This window comes from Cucumis sativus, chromosome 5, assembly GCF_000004075.3.
Source record: "Cucumis sativus cultivar 9930 chromosome 5, Cucumber_9930_V3, whole genome shotgun sequence".
Lineage (NCBI taxonomy): Eukaryota > Viridiplantae > Streptophyta > Magnoliopsida > Cucurbitales > Cucurbitaceae > Cucumis > Cucumis sativus.
Window position 1 is genome coordinate 8912053 of NC_026659.2, and position 21376 is coordinate 8933428.

At 29.9% G+C, this 21376-nt stretch overlaps 2 protein-coding genes and 1 pseudogene across 2 annotated transcripts; 2 read left to right on the forward strand and 1 right to left on the reverse strand.

Moving 5' to 3' along the window:
• Window positions 1–4473: 4473 nt before the first annotated feature.
• On the forward strand, window positions 4474–5868 carry LOC116403994 (lignin-forming anionic peroxidase-like). The gene is made up of 3 exons (XM_031886130.1): window positions 4474–4945; window positions 5046–5211; window positions 5308–5868. Exons 1-3 carry the CDS (start codon window positions 4547–4549, stop codon window positions 5691–5693), a joined length of 951 nt encoding a protein of 316 aa, XP_031741990.1. The 5' UTR covers window positions 4474–4546; the 3' UTR covers window positions 5694–5868.
• Window positions 5869–11881: 6013 nt separating this feature from the next.
• LOC116403796 (lignin-forming anionic peroxidase-like) lies at window positions 11882–13318 on the forward strand. Its single transcript, XM_031885358.1, has 3 exons — window positions 11882–12349; window positions 12446–12611; window positions 12743–13318. Exons 1-3 carry the CDS (start codon window positions 11939–11941, stop codon window positions 13126–13128), a joined length of 963 nt encoding a protein of 320 aa, XP_031741218.1. The 5' UTR covers window positions 11882–11938; the 3' UTR covers window positions 13129–13318.
• A 1437-nt stretch (window positions 13319–14755) lies between these two features.
• On the reverse strand, window positions 14756–16140 carry LOC116404000 (annotated as a pseudogene).
• Between the last annotated feature and the right edge of the window lie 5236 nt (window positions 16141–21376).

Consider the following 21376-nt stretch of genomic DNA (forward strand, 5'->3'; position numbering starts at 1 on the left):
GAAAGAAAGGTCAAGTAAAATCTGCACTATACTTGACGCGAAAAAGATGTGAAGTTAAAGCTAACGTAAAATATGTAACACCCAAAAAATATGTACATAGTCAAGCGTGGCTTTTGAATGATGTTCTCCTTTGGATAATTTCAGCCTCTTAGACTTGCCAAAGATGCAGTGTTCATAGAAGCCAAGTCTTTTTACTCCTCTAACTTGAATCAGCCCCCTTGTTTCCGTCTTTTTACTCCTCTAACTTGAATCAACCCCTTGTTTCTATAGTTCAGTAAACTCTCTTTCATTGATATGTGAAAGTCATGCCATAGTTCTAGTTCATTTTCTTTCTCAGTTTCTAAAATTAGAGCATACTTGGGTTTGATCACATTTTTCACAATATACAAGTCTTCCACCTTTCTTGAAGTAAGAATTACTCTACCTTGTCTTTCCACTTTCATGAATCATCTTTCAATATAAATGAAGCACCCTAGGTCATCAAGCATACCTAAAGAGATAAGATTTCTCTTTAGCTTTGGAACATGTCTTACCCCTTTAAGGAGAACCTCCATGTTATTAGATAACTTCAATAGCACCGAGCCTACACCAATAATCTCATAATTTTGATTATTTCCCATGTAAACTGAGTCTCCCTCTTGTAATTTGTAGTCAACAAACCAGTTTTTCTTAGAGGTCATATTATAGGTACATCTTGAGCCTAAGATCGAGTCTTCTTCCTTAGTTTCAATTTTCATGGCCTTTTTATTGGTGGCTGCTAACACCTCAGTGTATTCAAAAGCTTCATTACCAACAGGCTCGTGATCACTTCCATGTTCTCTTCCTCTTCTTCGATCTTCTCTTTGATAAATAATTATGTTTCGATTGAAGTCTTCTTTGTCATAAGGTCTACATCTTCTGTTTTCATCTCTTCTGAAGTTCTTTTCCTGGTCAGGACAATTTCTTTTAAAATGTCCTTCTTTGTGACATATGAAAAACATTTCGGTGCTAGTTTATCTCTATTTGATCTGTGATTTCTGGTGCTGTTTTTTCTAAAATAAATTTTCCCCTTTGAGAACAAAGACTCTGCTGCATGTGAAGTCTTGTTTTCTATCTTCAATTCCAGTTCCTTGATTTTTAGTGTTGTAATGACTTAATTCACTATGATTGTCTCTCTACCATACTTCAACTCTGTCTTTACTTCTTTGTAGGTGTCATGGATTGAATTAATGAGAATAGCATATTCACTTTCTACCCCCAACTTCTCCCCAGTTTGATTAAGAGCATTGGTAAGTTTCTTGAACTCATCTAAATTTTCAACAAGATTCTTGTTCTGATTCATTTTAAATAAAAATAACTTCTCCCTTATGAACATCTTATTTGGTATGTCTTTCTTTTCATACAGTGCCTTCAATTTCTCCCAAGCAACAAACACATTGGTTTCTTCAATTACCTGTCTCAACCCATTATCAATAATATTCATAACAAGTGTACCGTAAGCTACCTCTTCCATTTTTTTCTCTTTCTGACTTGGCCAAAGTTGCAGGGAGTTCTTTTGGATCTTCTAAAGCTTTCAAGGTCTTTTATGAACTTAAGATTGCTGTAATTCTTTTTGTCCACAAGGTAAAGTCTTCATTCCCATCAAATTTTTCTTTTTCATACTTCGTAGAACTCATTTTCTTTCTTTCCTTTCAATTGCTCTCATACCCGTTCTTGAAAAAAGTATAAACAGAAGTTTCTCTTTCTATGTAAAAGCAACCTTGAGACAAGTGTAATTTTTGCAGAAATTAACTGAAACAGTAACATACAAAGTAAAAATTCTAATTGAAATAGATATGAACATTAATGTAATTAAAAAAAATACAATGTGAAAAAATAATTATTCAATACAAGAGGCACACTAAATTAATTTGTAAAAAAAGACAACCAAAATAAGTGTATAATCATAATTAGTACAATTGTGGAAAGATAAAACTTTATTTCAAAATTATTATTAACGATACGTAATATGTATTATCTGATAATTTTTTAAAAATAATTTGAAATATAAATAATACAAAAGTACTGAATTAGTGTTTGCCATTATTTTAGGAATATGATCTAATGTTTGAATTCAAAATATTATGAAATCTAGAACGGTTGAAAATCTCTTTGCAATATTTTTAGAGAAATTGTTATTAAACATAAGTTTTATAAATTCATTAAATAAATGTTAATTAATTTGATTTATATACTAAAAATCTGAAAATATGTTATGAATTATAGACATATATTTATGGGATACTGAAGAAAATATCGTCAATCCAAAAAATATCATAAATTAGTTAAGATTTTCCAAAATTGATTTTAGTTAGCAAATACACTCTGTGATATTTCACTTCATTATTACATAATGCAAATACACTACGTTTGTAAAAAAAATAAAGTATAATCCTATGTGAAGGGGTATAAACAGGTAAAAAGAAGTAAAAAGAAAAAATTGAACCGTAGATTATTTGATATTTTTTCTTTTATTATAGTAAAATTTTTCATACTCGCCGTTATCTTTAGAAGTACTTAGAAATTAAAAATGTATGTCGCAACAACTCAAGAACCAAATACGCAGCAAAGCTATGAAAGATGTAAACTTGATGGTAAAATAATATTTTGACCTAGTTGAAGTTACAGACAACCTATGAAAGATTAACTTGTTGATTATGGTTATATCAAATGGACACAATATCTCTATAGTGATTAGAGGGGGTAGTGCAACTAACTACTGACTTTAGTGGAATAATGATCTGTTAGCCAGTTAATCTCGAATCGTTGGAGCCCATTATCTATAGGTCCATTAGGTTTCCGTATTAGCTCATATGAAATTAACTTAATTAGAACAATATGATGAAGTAATTAAATTGTTCGAATTAAGTAAAGAAAGAGAAACCAACGAAGATATGTGAACATATAGTCGTTGATCATAAGTTTGAGATAGAGCATTATGTGTTTAAATTTAATTTAAATATTAAAAATATGAATGCAGATTCATATTGGGAAGCCTAGACTTGATGAAAATCGTCACAGTTGTAAAAGGTCAAATGGTTAACTTTTTTACTTTAAAAAATTAAAATTTGACTGACTTTATATTCAAATATGATTTAAATTTTGAAAAAATGAATTTCGATTGATGCTCGTGTGGTCGGAATTAGTCAAGATGTACAAAATGGTAAAAAGTCAAAATGTTAACTTTTTACTTGAGAAAAACAAAGTTTGATCTTCTTTTTAACCCTAATTTTGTTTAATTAGGGTAGTGTTGCATGCTAATTTCTAAATTTCTAAATTCATGCAATTAGATCGGCGCATATCTACCACTTTCCATCATTGGTTATTGTCAAATGTAGCAAATAAGCTAAAATATTTGCAAAATATAACAAAATATCACAAAATTTATCTAAACTGTGATAGAGTAAAATAGACCGGTATCAAAGGTAAATTGTGATATTTTTCTATATTGGTAGATATTTTGAGAAGTTTTGTCTCCTAAAGTTAGGGACATTTTTAAATATAGTAAAATAAATTAAAATATTATAAGATTCAAAGAAAGTGAAAGTAGGGTTAAGAAATGCTTAAAAGAATTAAAAGTTACAAAGTACACCTATTTTTCGGATGACTCGCTCAACTTACAGCAATAACAGTTTGTGTGATTTGAAAGTTTTGTTACGAGACATGTGAGTAAAGCGAGACAAAAACATGTTTGAGATTCCCTCGTTGAAGCGGAAGCGTTCAAGAAAGAGAGGAAGAATGGTTGGGTAAGACATTACGAAAGTGCATTTAATGACATTATTTGTGCATTGATTTAGTCTTCAGTGTTGGGGTATTGAACGATATGCATAGAATGCATGGGATCATATGAATTATCTAATTGATATTCCCTTTTTCAGTCTGACTTTTCTTTTATCCAAAATTGAACAAAGACCTTTTCAATTTCAATATCCTTCAGCTGCCTTTTATTTAGTTTAATTATTACAATAATAATGCATAGAATATGTTTATGCATGAAGCACTTAAAGCAAATTCCTTTTTTTAAAAGATTAATTGTGTTACGTTGAAATTTTATAATGTGAACTGTAAGATACCACTCACTGGGAGGTTGATATTCCACATAAAAATATGTGACCATAATTTTTAATTAATATTGCTATTTTAAAAGTACATTAATAATAATTAAGTGAGAAAAATAACAATAATAAAGGGCAACTACATATTATTTAGAACATTGAATAGAAGGTTTGTGAAGGTAATTTTAATACAACCCTTTACTGGGGGTTGTTGAATTGACATTTTCTTAGAATAAAAAATGAACTAAAAAGCTTTAGGTTGGCCTTCAGTACTTTGGTTAACCATGACAGCTACCCTCAATGCATGAACGCGTCATTAGCAGAAAATAATGACTTTCTTTATCAAAACTTTTGATCTATAAATAATACCCTTCCCGACCTTTGGTTTCCTCCATCTCATCTTCATCTTTTCTCTTCTTTCATTATATCATCATCTCAATACGCACGCTTCTTTCTTTCAGGATTTCATCAAAATGTCAATGCCTCCCCTACTTGTTCTTGCATTCACCTTCTTGCTTTTCGGTTTAGCATGTGATGCTCAACTTTCCTCTTCCTTTTACGACCAAACTTGTCCTACTGCACTTACAACTATTAGAACTGTCATTCGACAAGCCATCTCCCAAGAGCGCCGTATGGCTGCATCTCTCATTCGCCTCCATTTCCACGATTGTTTTGTTCAGGGTTGCGATGCGTCGATATTGCTTGATGATACTCCCTCTATGATTGGTGAACAAAATGCAGCACCCAATAGAGACTCTGCTAGAGGTTATGGGGTGATACACAACGCCAAGACGGCAGTTGAGAAGATTTGTCCCGGCGTTGTATCTTGTGCTGATATTCTTGCAGTTGCTGCAAGAGATGCTTCTTTTGCTGTGAGTACTTGATCTTCGGCATCCATCTATGCACTATATATGTCAAAATATTATGAATATTGTCTTTTCTCATACTAAATATTATTTGTACAAAAATTAGGTCGGTGGTCCATCATGGACAGTAAGGCTTGGAAGAAGAGATTCGACCACTGCAAGCAAAGCTTTAGCAGAGAATGAGCTTCCACATTTTCAAGCAGGTCTTGATCGGCTTATTTCCATCTTTTCAAATAAAGGACTTAGTACAAGAGATATGGTTGCACTCTCCGGTAATTAAATCTTTTAAGTTTTTTGAATTCATCATATAAATTATTATATGCATCAACTTTTATTAATTCATGTACACGTTAATTCTATTATTGCAGGTTCTCATACTATAGGGCAAGCCCAATGTTTTCTCTTCCGTAATAGAATATACAATCAAACTAATATCGATGCAGGATTTGCTAGCACACGTCGAAGGAATTGTCCAACATCGAGTGGGAATGGAAATTTGGCACCACTGGATTTGGTCACACCCAATTCCTTTGACAACAATTACTTCAAAAATCTTGTTCAAAGAAAAGGTTTGCTAGAAACAGATCAAGTTCTCTTTAACGGAGGATCAACAGATAGCATTGTTACAGAGTATAGCAAAGATCCAACTATGTTCAAATCTGACTTTGCAGCAGCAATGATCAAAATGGGAAATATTCAACCTCTCACTGGTTTAGAGGGAGAAATAAGAAATATTTGTGGTATCGTTAACTAAACTTATTTTGTTATTAAACAAATCATAATCTGAGCAAAAAAAAATTGTATTATTTCCATTTATTCATTCGTTATGTAATTTAAATTTTAAATATAATTCTTTGTTAGTATGTTCCATTGATAAAGTTGTAATTTTACATTTTTCAATTAAAGTCAAATTATCTTTTCCATCAAAATTGAAAGAAACATATTAGATCTAATTACTTGGTAATTTTAGTTACTTATCCTTGAGGAGAGATTTTCTTGTGTACAAAGATCCTTTGACGAGGGTATTCAGTAGATACCTAGAGTTTCCATCTCATGGTAGGTTAGAGATAAGCGCCTCTACGGATGTCTAGATTTTCCATCTCATAGTAGCATTAACGAGATATGGCATTATTGATGCTATAATCGACTTTTTATTGTATTTTCGAAATGTTATAACACTTGACGTTATTAAAAAATGTCCCAAACTTTTGATAATTGGTTTGTTAGGATTCCTAAAAACGCATTAAAATATAACATATTTAGTTTGTTACTAAAATAGAGGCGTGTGATTGATTAATGACAAATAATGAATCAAAAATTGCAGCCGTCAACTTTATTGCAATATGGGAAGCTTCTTCCAATATATTGTCTTATTGTTTCATATATTATTATATATTCATTACTTTTAACTTTTTTAAATAATAATAATAAAAAAAAATACTTTAAAACTTCAAAAGTTGTACTCAAAGTAGACACTCACTTTTATATTTACTTCTAAAGTTGCTTATGAATTACTTATAAATCTTAGTTTTCTTTGATCTTTAGTGCCCATTAATTAATATTTTATTATTTTTAAATAGTTTGATTTTTTCTGTTCTACTTCTTAAATGATAACTATTTTATTTACATTTCACTTTTTCTTTCTTTCTTTCTTTCTTTCTTTCTTTTTAAATTTTTGAATATGATGTTTGCTTCTTTCACATTTTTGTACTAAGCTTTTCACCATAGGGCTCTTCACCCCTTCAACTTCTCTGTTTTGTATTTTTCATATATAATTTAAGTCATATTTAAAACATAATATATTTATTGCTTTATTCACGCCCTACGGTTCAAGTCTTCTTGGAATATATCTTCATTTGCAATGGTTTAAAATTTTAGATTTCTCATTGCTTCGAAAGAATTTTTCTAACAATTAGAACACTTCCTAGCTTCTCAACCTAAACTACATCCGTATATAAATTCAGCCGATAGAAAATTAGAAGATCAAGTACTAAAGATTCTCCAGAAAGCTCGTGTGAGTATTGTCACGTTCATTGGGACCTATCTACGTAGCTTTCATCTCTCTCTCGTAATCTAAATTAACAAATCAATAAATGACATCAAAGAAAGTCACATCTAAAGCTACACATTCGCAACTGACGCTTACATTAAACCTGATGCCTGGAGTCACTCAAAGAGGATCATTCAAGAACAAACACAAGATCTTGTTCTAAAAAATCAAGGTTAGGAACAACATATGGAATTTTTTAAAGGTTGGATCATCATCGTTAATGTGAATTCTTTGTTCGAAAACTCTTCCTTTGCTTTTGAATCACACCTTGAAGTAATGTCATTCATGATGGTAGATGTAACACAACCGATGTGATAATGGCAAAGATGGAAAGAAAAATAAATCTTCCAAGGAATGTTGTCGAGGAGAAAGAGATCATGAAATTGTTGCGTTGAGAGATCAAATGTAACGTTTTTTTTTTTTTTTCACTTTTTCATTATTTTAACTTATTTTCTTCATAAACATAATAATTATTATCATGTAATGTTAAATTCATGAGTAATTTTTTACACTTGGTATTGAATTTATCTTAACAATATTACCATGTTATTTTATTATTAGTTAATTAATTAATTTTTTTCTTACATCATATTCATATTCATCTTCATATTTTATCCTTCTTAAAAAACTCCAACGATGGAATTAAAAATATATGGAGTCCCTTATTTCTAAATTTTTGAATTGAGGGGATCAGTTTTTTTAGAGTCCAAGATCGATTTTCAATATTTTTTTTTAAAAAATAGAATTTGTAGTGTGATATATTTGATTATATATGTTGCATTATTTCCTATTAACCTAATTTTGAAATTTTTCTTAAATTTCATTTTTTAACCGTTTAGAAAATTTTTCTTTAAAACTATATTTTTTTAAAAAAATTTAAAATATAAATCTATATTCATAAGGTTTTCTAATCAACTTATTTACTTACATTTGTTTCGCTAAAAAAAAAGTCTACGATGAAATATAAGAAATTTGATATTATGATTTTCTAGAATTTTTGAGGTGAGAGATCAATATCTTTTGGAGTCTAGATTTGACCCCAAGAAAAAATGAATTTAATCAATATTTTTTTTAAAAAATCTTTATTCGAAGACACTAGGCTAGATTTTGAGAAATTGTAATAATTTTTCATTTTCTTAGGGTGAGAAATTTTGCTCAATATGTAGTATAATTAATGGAATATTATTCCACTTATGAGACCATTGCTTCAAATATTGAAGTAATGAGGGGTAAGATAAAACATTAGTTTTAAAATAAATTAAAAAATATTTTAAATTCAATATTTGAAGTTTGGTCACTGTTTTTTTAAATGGGTGCGGTGTGATGTTAATACTTTTTCCATACACAAATTACTCTTGAACTCAAATCTATTTTTCGCAAACAATTTTTTTTAAAAAATTGTTTACTTTATTTTTCGGTGTCCAATCACACACTAAAAAAGATTGGTGACAACTCCTATTTTCTTTTAAAACTAACTCTTTTAATTTGGTGAGAATAAGATTGATCCTTAGAAAACCGTATCGTACATCCTAGTAGCCAAGATAAGCACCATGAATCAAATATCCTACAAATACGCTCCATATGAGTTATTTAAGAATTTTTTATATACTTCTTTGCTATTCTATAACTTTTTTATTGACTTAGACATTAAAACTCTTTTTTATTTGTCTTAGATAGATTCTTTCCTCCTAAATTACAAATTAATGGGTTGGGATAATGTTTGAGGGTAAAAATTCACACCAACATATTCTTTTCTCTCCCCTTCCATTGCTCTTAATGATCATTCCTTGACGTATAAATTTTTTTTTAGTGTCAAGTAAAGAAGATTTTGTAGTAGTATACAAAAGAATAAGAATCTAAATCAAGAGTATGATTAACAGAAAGTGCATGACTATATGGTATTTCTTCCAAATCCCAAATACAACAAGTGCAACTTCTATAATTTAACTTAACCAAAAAGGTTTTACTTTCATCCAGTATTGGATGTTCAAACTCACTGATAGAATAAACCTAGAATTAAAACAAGAAAATAATTAAATTTATAGACTTAAATACTACTCAACATAATAATAGCAATATAAGTGGAAAGGAATTGAAAATGTCAGAACGGGAAATTATTCCTAAAGGAGTGGTTGGAAAGCTATCTTTCTGTGAGCATTGTGTAGTTGACAAGTCTACAAGACAAAGTTTTCAAAAGGCTAATCACAACATCAAAACTATCCTAGACTACATTCATTCCGACCTATGGGGACCCTCACAAATAATACCATCCTTAAATAATTCCAGCTGGTATTTTCTAATATTTACTTATGATTACTCTAGAAAAAGTTGATTTTATTTCTTAAAGGCTAAATACCAAACTCTAGGAAAAATTAAAGAATGAAAAACCATGGTAGAAAAACAAACTTCTAAACAAGTTAAATGCTTAATAACTGATAATGGTTTAGAATTTTGTAATGAGAAATTCAATAACTTTTGTAAAGAACATGGTATAACGAGGCATAGGACTGTTAGATATACCCCTCAACAAAATGATGTTTCTGAAATGTTAAATAGAACCATAATGGATAGGGTTAGATGTCAAATGTTAAATGGTTTAATTCCAGAAAATTTTTGCGCAAAAGTTGTTTTTATACTGTTTACACCCTTAATATGTGTTGTCATCACTCTATAACCTTCCTAACACCTGAAGAAAAATGGTCTAAACATCGTCCTAATTTACAAAACCTTAGAATATTTGGTTGTATTGAATTTGTCTAACAAATTAAGTCAGAAAAAATTAAAACCTAGAGCTATAAATAAATGTATGTTCCTACATTGGTTTATTGTAATTATGATCAAACAACACATATCTAGCTAATAACCCCACTTTTCAAGAGCTCATGCATTAATCGTACATATTGAGATTATTGATTGTCATTTTGTTGGTGATTTAATTGCTTTCCATCCGCTCTTCTTTTCAACTTGTTGATATGTTTAACTAAACCTTTATCTGGTCCATTGCTTAAGCATTTTACGTGGAAGATGGGCATTGATGCATAATCTTCATTGTCCATCTTGAAGGGGTATTAGATATTATTTGTTATTAATTAAACTATCATTATTTTTAACCATGGTTAACTTACCCAAAGACAAGGTGAATGCAACAAGAATCAACAATGAGTAGTCCTTGAGACATTGACATTATTTTGAGATTCATAAAGGAAGAAGTGTTTGAGATGATGATATGGAGAAAGATTGTACTGTAAGAGAAAAAAAGGTGATGGAAGAGGAGATGGAGCAAACCAAAGGTTGGGAACTGGGAAGGTTTATTATCTATAGAACAAAAGTTTGGGTAAAGAAAGTCATATTTTTCTGCCCATAACGCGTTCATGTATCGGCCGTAGCCGTCATGCTTAACTAAGTAAACCCTAAACATATAAACCTTTTTGTTTTTTCTTTTTCTGTTGAATTTTGATTGTAAGAAAATGTCAAATCAAAAAGCCCAATAACGGGTAGCATTTCAATTCTTTATATTGACTATTTTCCTAACTTATTATTATTTTCAAAATTTATTGTTTTAAATTTTAGTTTTGTTTCGAAATATTGAATTATTTACATATATACTGATACACAAGCTCAATGCAACTTTCAAATTAAAAATGGCATTAATACATTTTTGTAATTACCAAATCTAAAATTTGGAATCCGAATTTGGCAATCGATAGCTTTACTTTCTTGTTATAGGCATTGGAAAATAACCTTCGTAACAAAAACCAATCATAAACCTTTCTTCTTAGTCAAGTAAAAATGGAATGGGCTTTCTAACTCAAACCAGCCAAAAATATGAGTAGATTTTTATAGGCATACAGGATCTGAGCTGAAGGTAGGTAGACGAATGAACCTCGACTCCGTTGGGTCAATATTGAATAGTTATTTTCAAATATAGTAAATTGAACTAAACTATGTACAAATTTATCAAAATATTATTGTTTTAAAGATAGACACTGATAATCACCAAAAGACAAATATCATTAAATTAGGTATACATTGGTCGGTTAAAATGGGTTTTTCGATCAAACTACCACTGAATGTACTATGGTCCGTATAGTAAATGTTCAAACCATCTCCTATGGCACTAAAGAGTGCAAATCGGTCATCAATCAGTCATTTGGTTATGGTGGATTTAAGCTTTTGAATTTCTTTTTGCACCATTTGTATGATTGGATTTTTCCTAAACAAACACCAACCAAATCCCTTCATATCTCCAATTGATGGCGTTTGATTTGATCGATTTTGATCGACCATATTGATATTTTAGTATATCATGTTCCCTAACTATCATCTACTATCATTGATAAATAATGATAGACAATTAAATGATAAAAATACCAAGTTAAAATGTCTATTATAAATATACAATTTTACACAAAAATATTCATAGAGCAATTTTGCTATTTAAATTACTTACCATACAAAATAGGTAAAATAAAGAGAATTGTAAAAAATGGCAAGATGGGCAAACTGTTTACATTTTATGACCAAATGAAATGTAATACATTTTTGTTATTTAGTAGTTTTTTCTTTTTTTAGGATAAAATGTAAATAGTTTGTGTTTTTTTATAAAAGGTAAATAGTTTGTGTTTTTTTATTATTGTGGAGAGTACTCTTAAAATTAAAAATATTTGAAAGAAAAAAAGAGAAAGTTTGTATTGATATCGACATTGGAGGCCGCCATTTTAGTTTGACCAAATAATCTTTCAAAGTTGGAAGTTTTCAAAAATGATAGGACAGCTTACTATCACTTGGCAATATAACGACGGCTACTCTTTTAGCCAAACCTTCATTTCAATATATTGCTATAAATAACACCCTTCCCACCTTCATTTCTCTTCATTACCTTCTTCATTTTCTTTCTCACTTCATCATAAGGCTTCTCTCAACCAAAGGGAAAGGGATACACTATACCGATGGCAGCTACGGTGACCACAAAACTAGTCATTCTTATAACTGCAATGGCGTTATTACTTTTGGGCACAACTGAAGCCCAACTTTCGCCTACATTCTACGATCAAACTTGTCCTACTGCACTCACTACTATTAGAACTGTTATTAGGCAAGCAGTTTCTCAAGAACGTCGAATGGCTGCATCTCTCATTCGACTTCATTTCCATGATTGTTTTGTTCAAGGTTGTGATGCATCAATTTTACTCGATGATACTCCCTCTATGATTGGTGAACAAAATGCAGCACCAAACATAAACTCTGCAAGAGGTTATGGAGTGATTCATAAGGCTAAAACTGAAGTTGAGAAGAGATGTCCTGGCACAGTATCTTGTGCAGACATCCTTGCTGTGGCTGCAAGAGATGCATCTTTTTCTGTAAGTACTGACTTTTAATACGTTTATTTAGTCTATAATGTAATAATATGTTATGGAACAATGTTTTTTCTAATAGTATATATTGTTGTCAAATAGGTTGGTGGTCCATCTTGGACGGTAAAGCTTGGAAGAAGAGATTCTACCTCTGCAAGTAAAACTTTAGCAGAGAGTGAGCTTCCACATTTCCAAGAAAGCCTTGACAGACTTATATCCATTTTTGCAAATAAAGGTCTTAGCACCAGAGATATGGTTGCACTCTCAGGTAAATTAGATTAGATGACACAATATTTAAATTCCTTTGCACACTATATATACACACGTGCGTGTGTGTGTATATGTATGTATATTCCTTGGCTTCCATCATTTAAATATATGTTTACTACTCTATGGCAGGTTCTCATACTATAGGACAATCTCAATGCTTTCTTTTTCGCAATAGGATATACAACCAAAGCAATATTGATGCAGGATTTGCTCGCACTCGACAAAGAAATTGTCCATCATCGGGTGGGAATGGAAATTTGGCACCACTTGATTTGGTCACACCCAATTCTTTTGACAATAATTATTTCAAAAATCTTATTCAAATGAAGGGTTTGCTTGAAACAGATCAAGTTCTTTTTAGTGGAGGATCAACGGATAATATTGTTACTGAATACAGTAGAAATCCAAGTACATTCAAATCGGATTTTGCGGCTGCCATGATTAAAATGGGAGACATCCAACCTCTTACTGGTTTAGAAGGAGAAATAAGAAATATATGTGGTGCGGTCAATTAATCTCTTGTTCTACCTTCTTTAATTCATTTGTTAGTTCATTTCAAATTTCATTATTGTGTCCTTTGGTGATACATTCTAATACACATTGTGTGTCATTCTTCAAGTTGTAATAATTATGTGATACTTTTATTAATGTCAATCTAATTGAGAAATATATTCTTTTACTTTAATTTTAACTTTGAGTTGCAAATATTTTAAGCTTCTTGAATTTACCTATTACTTCTTTTTTTTTTCCTACCAAAGTTCACCCTTATCCTAAACTCATTGGTTAACAATTAAGCTAAAATGAACCGAAAAAATCATCACGTGTATTTTTTTATTTAAAAAATCACAAAATTTGAAGTGTTTAGAAACCAATTTCAAAATAATTTTAAAGAACTTTTATTAAAATGGGTTTGAATAAAAAAAATATATGGTTTTTCTTATCCAAGTTAATTATAAGTATAAGTTCAAGGAAAGAATCATTGGATTGGGTGAACGATACTAACTCTGCATTTTACATATTCGATCTAATTAAAGAGATGAGAAGGGAGTGAAAGTTGAGGGGGAAGAGTATGACAAATCTTTTCTCATAACTTCATTTTCTATTTTTGTATTAGAGTTTGACTGTTTCTACACAGTCCAATACACATAACTTTAAACCTAATTTTATTTATTGCATCGTCAATTAAAACTATTTCAACCTTGAAAGGTGACTTCGATAACTGGCAAGAAAGATCCTTTGGACACTCAAGCATCCAACACATTAATTTGTAATTTAACGTAATTTAGGATGAGAGAATGTACGTGAGACAAATAAAAAGGAGTTTTGATGTCTAAGTCAATAAAAGAGTTGAATAGCGAAAGAAGTATGTAAAAAATTCTTAAATAATTCATATGGAGCGTATTTGTAGGATATTTGATTATTCATGGTGCTTATCTTGGCTACTAGAATGTAGGATATGGTTTCTTAATAACATAACAAGTTAAATTTGATGGTTAATTAACATTGTTAAATCCAAAAACAATCGCTTCAAAGAATTTATAATTACCAAAACCTACTACTATAACAACGATTTAGTAAAAGTGACAAGTCTGAGTCCATCTACTTTGAATACAACTTTTGAAGTTTTAAAGTATTTTTTTTTATTATTATTATTTAAAAAAGTTAAAAGTAATGAATATATAATAATATATGAAACAATAAGACAATATATTGGAAGAAGCTTCCCATATTGCAATAAAGTTGACGGCTGCAATTTTTGATTCATTATTTGTCATTAATCAATCACACGCCTCTATTTTAGTAACAAACTAAATATGTTATATTTTAATGCGTTTTTAGGAATCCTAACAAACCAATTATCAAAAGTTTGGGACATTTTTTAATAACGTCAAGTGTTATAACATTTCGAAAATACAATAAAAAGTCGATTATAGCATCAATAATGCCATATCTCGTTAATGCTACTATGAGATGGAAAATCTAGACATCCGTAGAGGCGCTTATCTCTAACCTACCATGAGATGGAAACTCTAGGTATCTACTGAATACCCTCGTCAAAGGATCTTTGTACACAAGAAAATCTCTCCTCAAGGATAAGTAACTAAAATTACCAAGTAATTAGATCTAATATGTTTCTTTCAATTTTGATGGAAAAGATAATTTGACTTTAATTGAAAAATGTAAAATTACAACTTTATCAATGGAACATACTAACAAAGAATTATATTTAAAATTTAAATTACATAACGAATGAATAAATGGAAATAATACAATTTTTTTTTGCTCAGATTATGATTTGTTTAATAACAAAATAAGTTTAGTTAACGATACCACAAATATTTCTTATTTCTCCCTCTAAACCAGTGAGAGGTTGAATATTTCCCATTTTGATCATTGCTGCTGCAAAGTCAGATTTGAACATAGTTGGATCTTTGCTATACTCTGTAACAATGCTATCTGTTGATCCTCCGTTAAAGAGAACTTGATCTGTTTCTAGCAAACCTTTTCTTTGAACAAGATTTTTGAAGTAATTGTTGTCAAAGGAATTGGGTGTGACCAAATCCAGTGGTGCCAAATTTCCATTCCCACTCGATGTTGGACAATTCCTTCGACGTGTGCTAGCAAATCCTGCATCGATATTAGTTTGATTGTATATTCTATTACGGAAGAGAAAACATTGGGCTTGCCCTATAGTATGAGAACCTGCAATAATAGAATTAACGTGTACATGAATTAATAAAAGTTGATGCATATAATAATTTATATGATGAATTCAAAAAACTTAAAAGATTTAATTACCGGAGAGTGCAACCATATCTCTTGTACTAAGTCCTTTATTTGAAAAGATGGAAATAAGCCGATCAAGACCTGCTTGAAAATGTGGAAGCTCATTCTCTGCTAAAGCTTTGCTTGCAGTGGTCGAATCTCTTCTTCCAAGCCTTACTGTCCATGATGGACCACCGACCTAATTTTTGTACAAATAATATTTAGTATGAGAAAAGACAATATTCATAATATTTTGACATATATAGTGCATAGATGGATGCCGAAGATCAAGTACTCACAGCAAAAGAAGCATCTCTTGCAGCAACTGCAAGAATATCAGCACAAGATACAACGCCGGGACAAATCTTCTCAACTGCCGTCTTGGCGTTGTGTATCACCCCATAACCTCTAGCAGAGTCTCTATTGGGTGCTGCATTTTGTTCACCAATCATAGAGGGAGTATCATCAAGCAATATCGACGCATCGCAACCCTGAACAAAACAATCGTGGAAATGGAGGCGAATGAGAGATGCAGCCATACGGCGCTCTTGGAGATGGCTTGTCGAATGACAGTTCTAATAGTTGTAAGTGCAGTAGGACAAGTTTGGTCGTAAAAGGAAGAGGAAAGTTGAGCATCACATGCTAAACCGAAAAGCAAGAAGGTGAATGCAAGAACAAGTAGGGGAGGCATTGACATTTTGATGAAATCCTGAAAGAAAGAAGCGTGCGTATTGAGATGATGATATAATGAAAGAAGAGAAAAGATGAAGATGAGATGGAGGAAACCAAAGGTCGGGAAGGGTATTATTTATAGATCAAAAGTTTTGATAAAGAAAGTCATTATTTTCTGCTAATGACGCGTTCATGCATTGAGGGTAGCTGTCATGGTTAACCAAAGTACTGAAGGCCAACCTAAAGCTTTTTAGTTCATTTTTTATTCTAAGAAAATGTCAATTCAACAACCCCCCAGTAAAGGGTTGTATTAAAATTACCTTCACAAACCTTCTATTCAATGTTCTAAATAATATGTAGTTGCCCTTTATTATTGTTATTTTTCTCACTTAATTATTATTAATGTACTTTTAAAATAGCAATATTAATTAAAAATTATGGTCACATATTTTTATGTGGAATATCAACCTCCCAGTGAGTGGTATCTTACAGTTCACATTATAAAATTTCAACGTAACACAATTAATCTTTTAAAAAAAGGAATTTGCTTTAAGTGCTTCATGCATAAACATATTCTATGCATTATTATTGTAATAATTAAACTAAATAAAAGGCAGCTGAAGGATATTGAAATTGAAAAGGTCTTTGTTCAATTTTGGATAAAAGAAAAGTCAGACTGAAAAAGGGAATATCAATTAGATAATTCATATGATCCCATGCATTCTATGCATATCGTTCAATACCCCAACACTGAAGACTAAATCAATGCACAAATAATGTCATTAAATGCACTTTCGTAATGTCTTACCCAACCATTCTTCCTCTCTTTCTTGAACGCTTCCGCTTCAACGAGGGAATCTCAAACATGTTTTTGTCTCGCTTTACTCACATGTCTCGTAACAAAACTTTCAAATCACACAAACTGTTATTGCTGTAAGTTGAGCGAGTCATCCGAAAAATAGGTGTACTTTGTAACTTTTAATTCTTTTAAGCATTTCTTAACCCTACTTTCACTTTCTTTGAATCTTATAATATTTTAATTTATTTTACTATATTTAAAAATGTCCCTAACTTTAGGAGACAAAACTTCTCAAAATATCTACCAATATAGAAAAATATCACAATTTACCTTTGATACCGGTCTATTTTACTCTATCACAGTTTAGATAAATTTTGTGATATTTTGTTATATTTTGCAAATATTTTAGCTTATTTGCTACATTTGACAATAACCAATGATGGAAAGTGGTAGATATGCGCCGATCTAATTGCATGAATTTAGAAATTTAGAAATTAGCATGCAACACTACCCTAATTAAACAAAATTAGGGTTAAAAAGAAGATCAAACTTTGTTTTTCTCAAGTAAAAAGTTAACATTTTGACTTTTTACCATTTTGTACATCTTGACTAATTCCGACCACACGAGCATCAATCGAAATTCATTTTTTCAAAATTTAAATCATATTTGAATATAAAGTCAGTCAAATTTTAATTTTTTAAAGTAAAAAAGTTAACCATTTGACCTTTTACAACTGTGACGATTTTCATCAAGTCTAGGCTTCCCAATATGAATCTGCATTCATATTTTTAATATTTAAATTAAATTTAAACACATAATGCTCTATCTCAAACTTATGATCAACGACTATATGTTCACATATTTTCGTCGGTTTCTCTTTCTTTACTTAATTCAAACAATATAATTTAATTACTACATCATATTGTTCTAATTAAATTAATTTCATATGAGCTAATAGGGGAACCTAATGGACCTATAGATAATATGCTCCAACGATTTGAGATTAACTAGCTAAATCCCTTTAGTTCAAGCTAATCAACATTTGTTTAATAGGTCATATTCCACTAAAGTCACGTAGTTAGTTGCACTACTCTCTCTAATCACTATAGAGATATTGTGTCCATCTAATATAACCATGATCAACAAATTAATCTTTCATAAGTTGTCTGTAACTTCAACTAGGTCAAAATATTGTTTTACCATCAAGTTTACATCTTTCATAGCTTTGCTGCGTATTTGGTTCTTGAGTTGTTGTGACATACATTTTTAATTTCTAAGTACTTCTAAGGATAATTGTCAAAGATAACATATTTGACAATTAATTTTTTTTTTCATAAATCTAAATAGAGATAATGGCGAGTATGACAAATTTTACTATAATAAAAGGAAAAATATCAAATGTAAAATTTAATAAGATTTTTTTGGCATAAAATAGACCGTTCAAATTTTTTTTTTTACTTCCTTTTACCTGTTTATACTCTTTATGTAGGATTATACTTTTTCTTTTTACTGATATAGTGCATTTGCATGATGTGAATAATGAAGTGAAATATCACAAAGTGTATTTGCAAACTACAATCAATTTTGAAAAATGTTAACTAATTTATGATATTTTTTGGATTGACAATATTTCCTCAATATATTCCATAAATATATGCCTATAATTCATAACATATTTTTGGAGTTTTAGTATCTAAATCAAATTAATTCACATTTATTTATTAAATTTATAAAACTTATGTTTAATAACAATTTCTCTAAAAAATTTACTAAGATATTTTCAACCGTTCTAGATTTCATAATATCTTGAATTCAAATATTATATCATATTCCTAAAATAATGACAAACACTAATTCATATTTTCGTATTATTTTAAAAAAAATATCAGATAATACATATTACGTATGGTTAATAATAATTTTGAAATAAAGTTTTATCCTTCCTACATTTGTACTAATTATGATTATACACTTATTTTGGTTGTCTTTTATTAAAAAATTAATTTAGTGCGCCTATTGTATTGAATAATTATTTTTTCACATTCTATTTTTTTAATTACATGAATGTTCATATCTATTTCAATTAGATTTTTTACTTTGTAGGTTACTGTTTTTGTCAAAACCTTAATTTTAAACCAACGTATTATTAGTGAGCATTTTCATAATATTTTCAAATTATTTATATTCGAAAGTATTTATAGAAAATATGAATTTAAATACCTCCAAAATACTATAGTTAATAACAATATGAATTTAAAATTTTATCTTAATTAAAATTCTTATCATTAGGTTCACTACGTCATGTAAAATATGATTTACAGACTCATTATTTATCTTTTCAATAAAGTACTTAAACCATAAATTCTCCAGAATTCAAATACACAGTTCTTAGAAGTTACAAGTCACTGATGATAACAGACAGATCCAATTTGTTCACAACAAAAATATATACATCTAATTGATAGACAACATAATAAACCTATTTCACGCAATCAGAGTTACAAATACCTTGTAATTGGGATTCACAATTCTTAAAATTTAATAGTCAATCATTATAACAAACATATGTCAAACATACACTACTATATCATTTTCATCTGATTTTTTTTTTTCATTTCATCATATATAACTTTTTCGTAGATTGACTACCTTCCATTTGTTTGAATATATTTAATTTGTTCGATTTGTTTTATTAGTTATTTCTTTTTTTCTTAATTTAACAAAATCGATTTATTTGTTAAATTGGCCAGGTTTAATTGCGTTGATTTTCGATAGAGTTACAATGTATTTGTATATATTACATGATAATATTATTCTTTTCAGATTAGTTCCACAGTATTTAACAGACTATATAACATATATTTCTAACACCAATTACATTGTAATTTATGCTTTTAAATAATGTGATAAACTATTAGTTCTATATCATGATTGCACATTTAAATATTAATATTTATTTGCTCATATATAATCATATATTTTTCCAATAAAAAAAACTTAACATTAAGATAGATTTGTTACAAAAAAGAGTGGGGTGTAAGAATATGGGTTGAACCCAAATAACTCGAACTACTTACTCAACCCATATTATATGGGTTGGGTTAAAATATGAGTTGGGTTGGATTAAAAAAATTTAATTTTTTTAGGTTGGGTTGTGTCTCGAGTTGAAAGGTTGAAAAATTCGATTCAACCCAACCCGAATTAATATATATATATATATATATATATATATATATATATATATATATATATATATATATATATATATATATATATATATATATATATATATTATTTAATAAAAAACAAATTAAGTATATAAACTTTGAATTTATTGTATGAAATTTTGAATTATGTGTATTTAAAATTTAAATGCAACAATTTTGAACTTTTATAACCCTAAACCCCCATCCCAACCCGATCCATATTTTACGGGTTGGATTGAGTTGGGTTGAATTGGGTTAGAAACTAAATTTGGGTTGCCAACCCAAATAACGGGAAAATACTGGTTGGGTTGAGAAGGTCTCCAAACCCAATCTAACCCGATTTCACTCCTAGAACATAGCATTTTTCGAAACTTGCTCTTTTAACTGATTGAAACCCTCTTCAACCGTTTTTGCGTCTGCATGAATTCTCTGTTATGCCATTAATAACAGAAACAAAGAGGAACAATAAGAAGAAGATGAAGACGAAGATGAAGAAATAGCAAAAGGGTGTTGAGAATTTCAAAGAATTTCTTACTCCACAACATCGGTACAACAATCGACCTTCATTTCCACCGCCAGTGGCAGTTCATGAGGTCACTATCAAAGTTCGAGTATCATTGACGAAAAGAAATAGCAAAAGGGTGTTGAAAATTTTGTTACTGTTGCTCTACAGTTTCAATAGTTTGGGTTTGGAGAGTTTTGTCTTGACCTTTTAGTAAATCCATGGATACTTTGCTTAAAATCAATAACAAGTATGGTTTTCTGCAACCATTACATGGGGTTTCAAAAGAATTGAGTGGTGTGAGGGGTACAAAGTTTCATGGTCAGGAATTTGAATTTGGTCAAAGAAAGAGTCGTCTAAAATTGAGGAAAGGGATTGTGTTGGTGTGAGAAGTAGTGCTCTTTTGGAGCTTGTTCCTGAAATTCTAAAATTGAGGAAGGGTTAATAGAAAGCAGCTCAAGTTAAAAATGTTGCAGAAATGCATTTCCAATGGTGTTAAGTTTCTTGAAGCTAAAGTTATTAAAGTTATACATGAGGAGTTCAAATCTTTGATAATTTACAATGATGAGTAACCTTTGAAGCTGCCATTGTTCTTGACATTTGAGGGTGATATTTTTTTTGTTTTCTCTTTTTGGTTTGAGGAATTTTCATTGGATTTAAATGGTTGGGGGAGTTTTTTTTTAATTACAGTCTATTTGAAGTTTATTTCATTACTACATTTATGATTCAAGTTTTTTAGTTAGGGATGCTCGTGCTATTTTTTTTCTTCAACTTTTTCTGTTATGATATTTTGTCAATTTAAAAATATTTTTGTCAT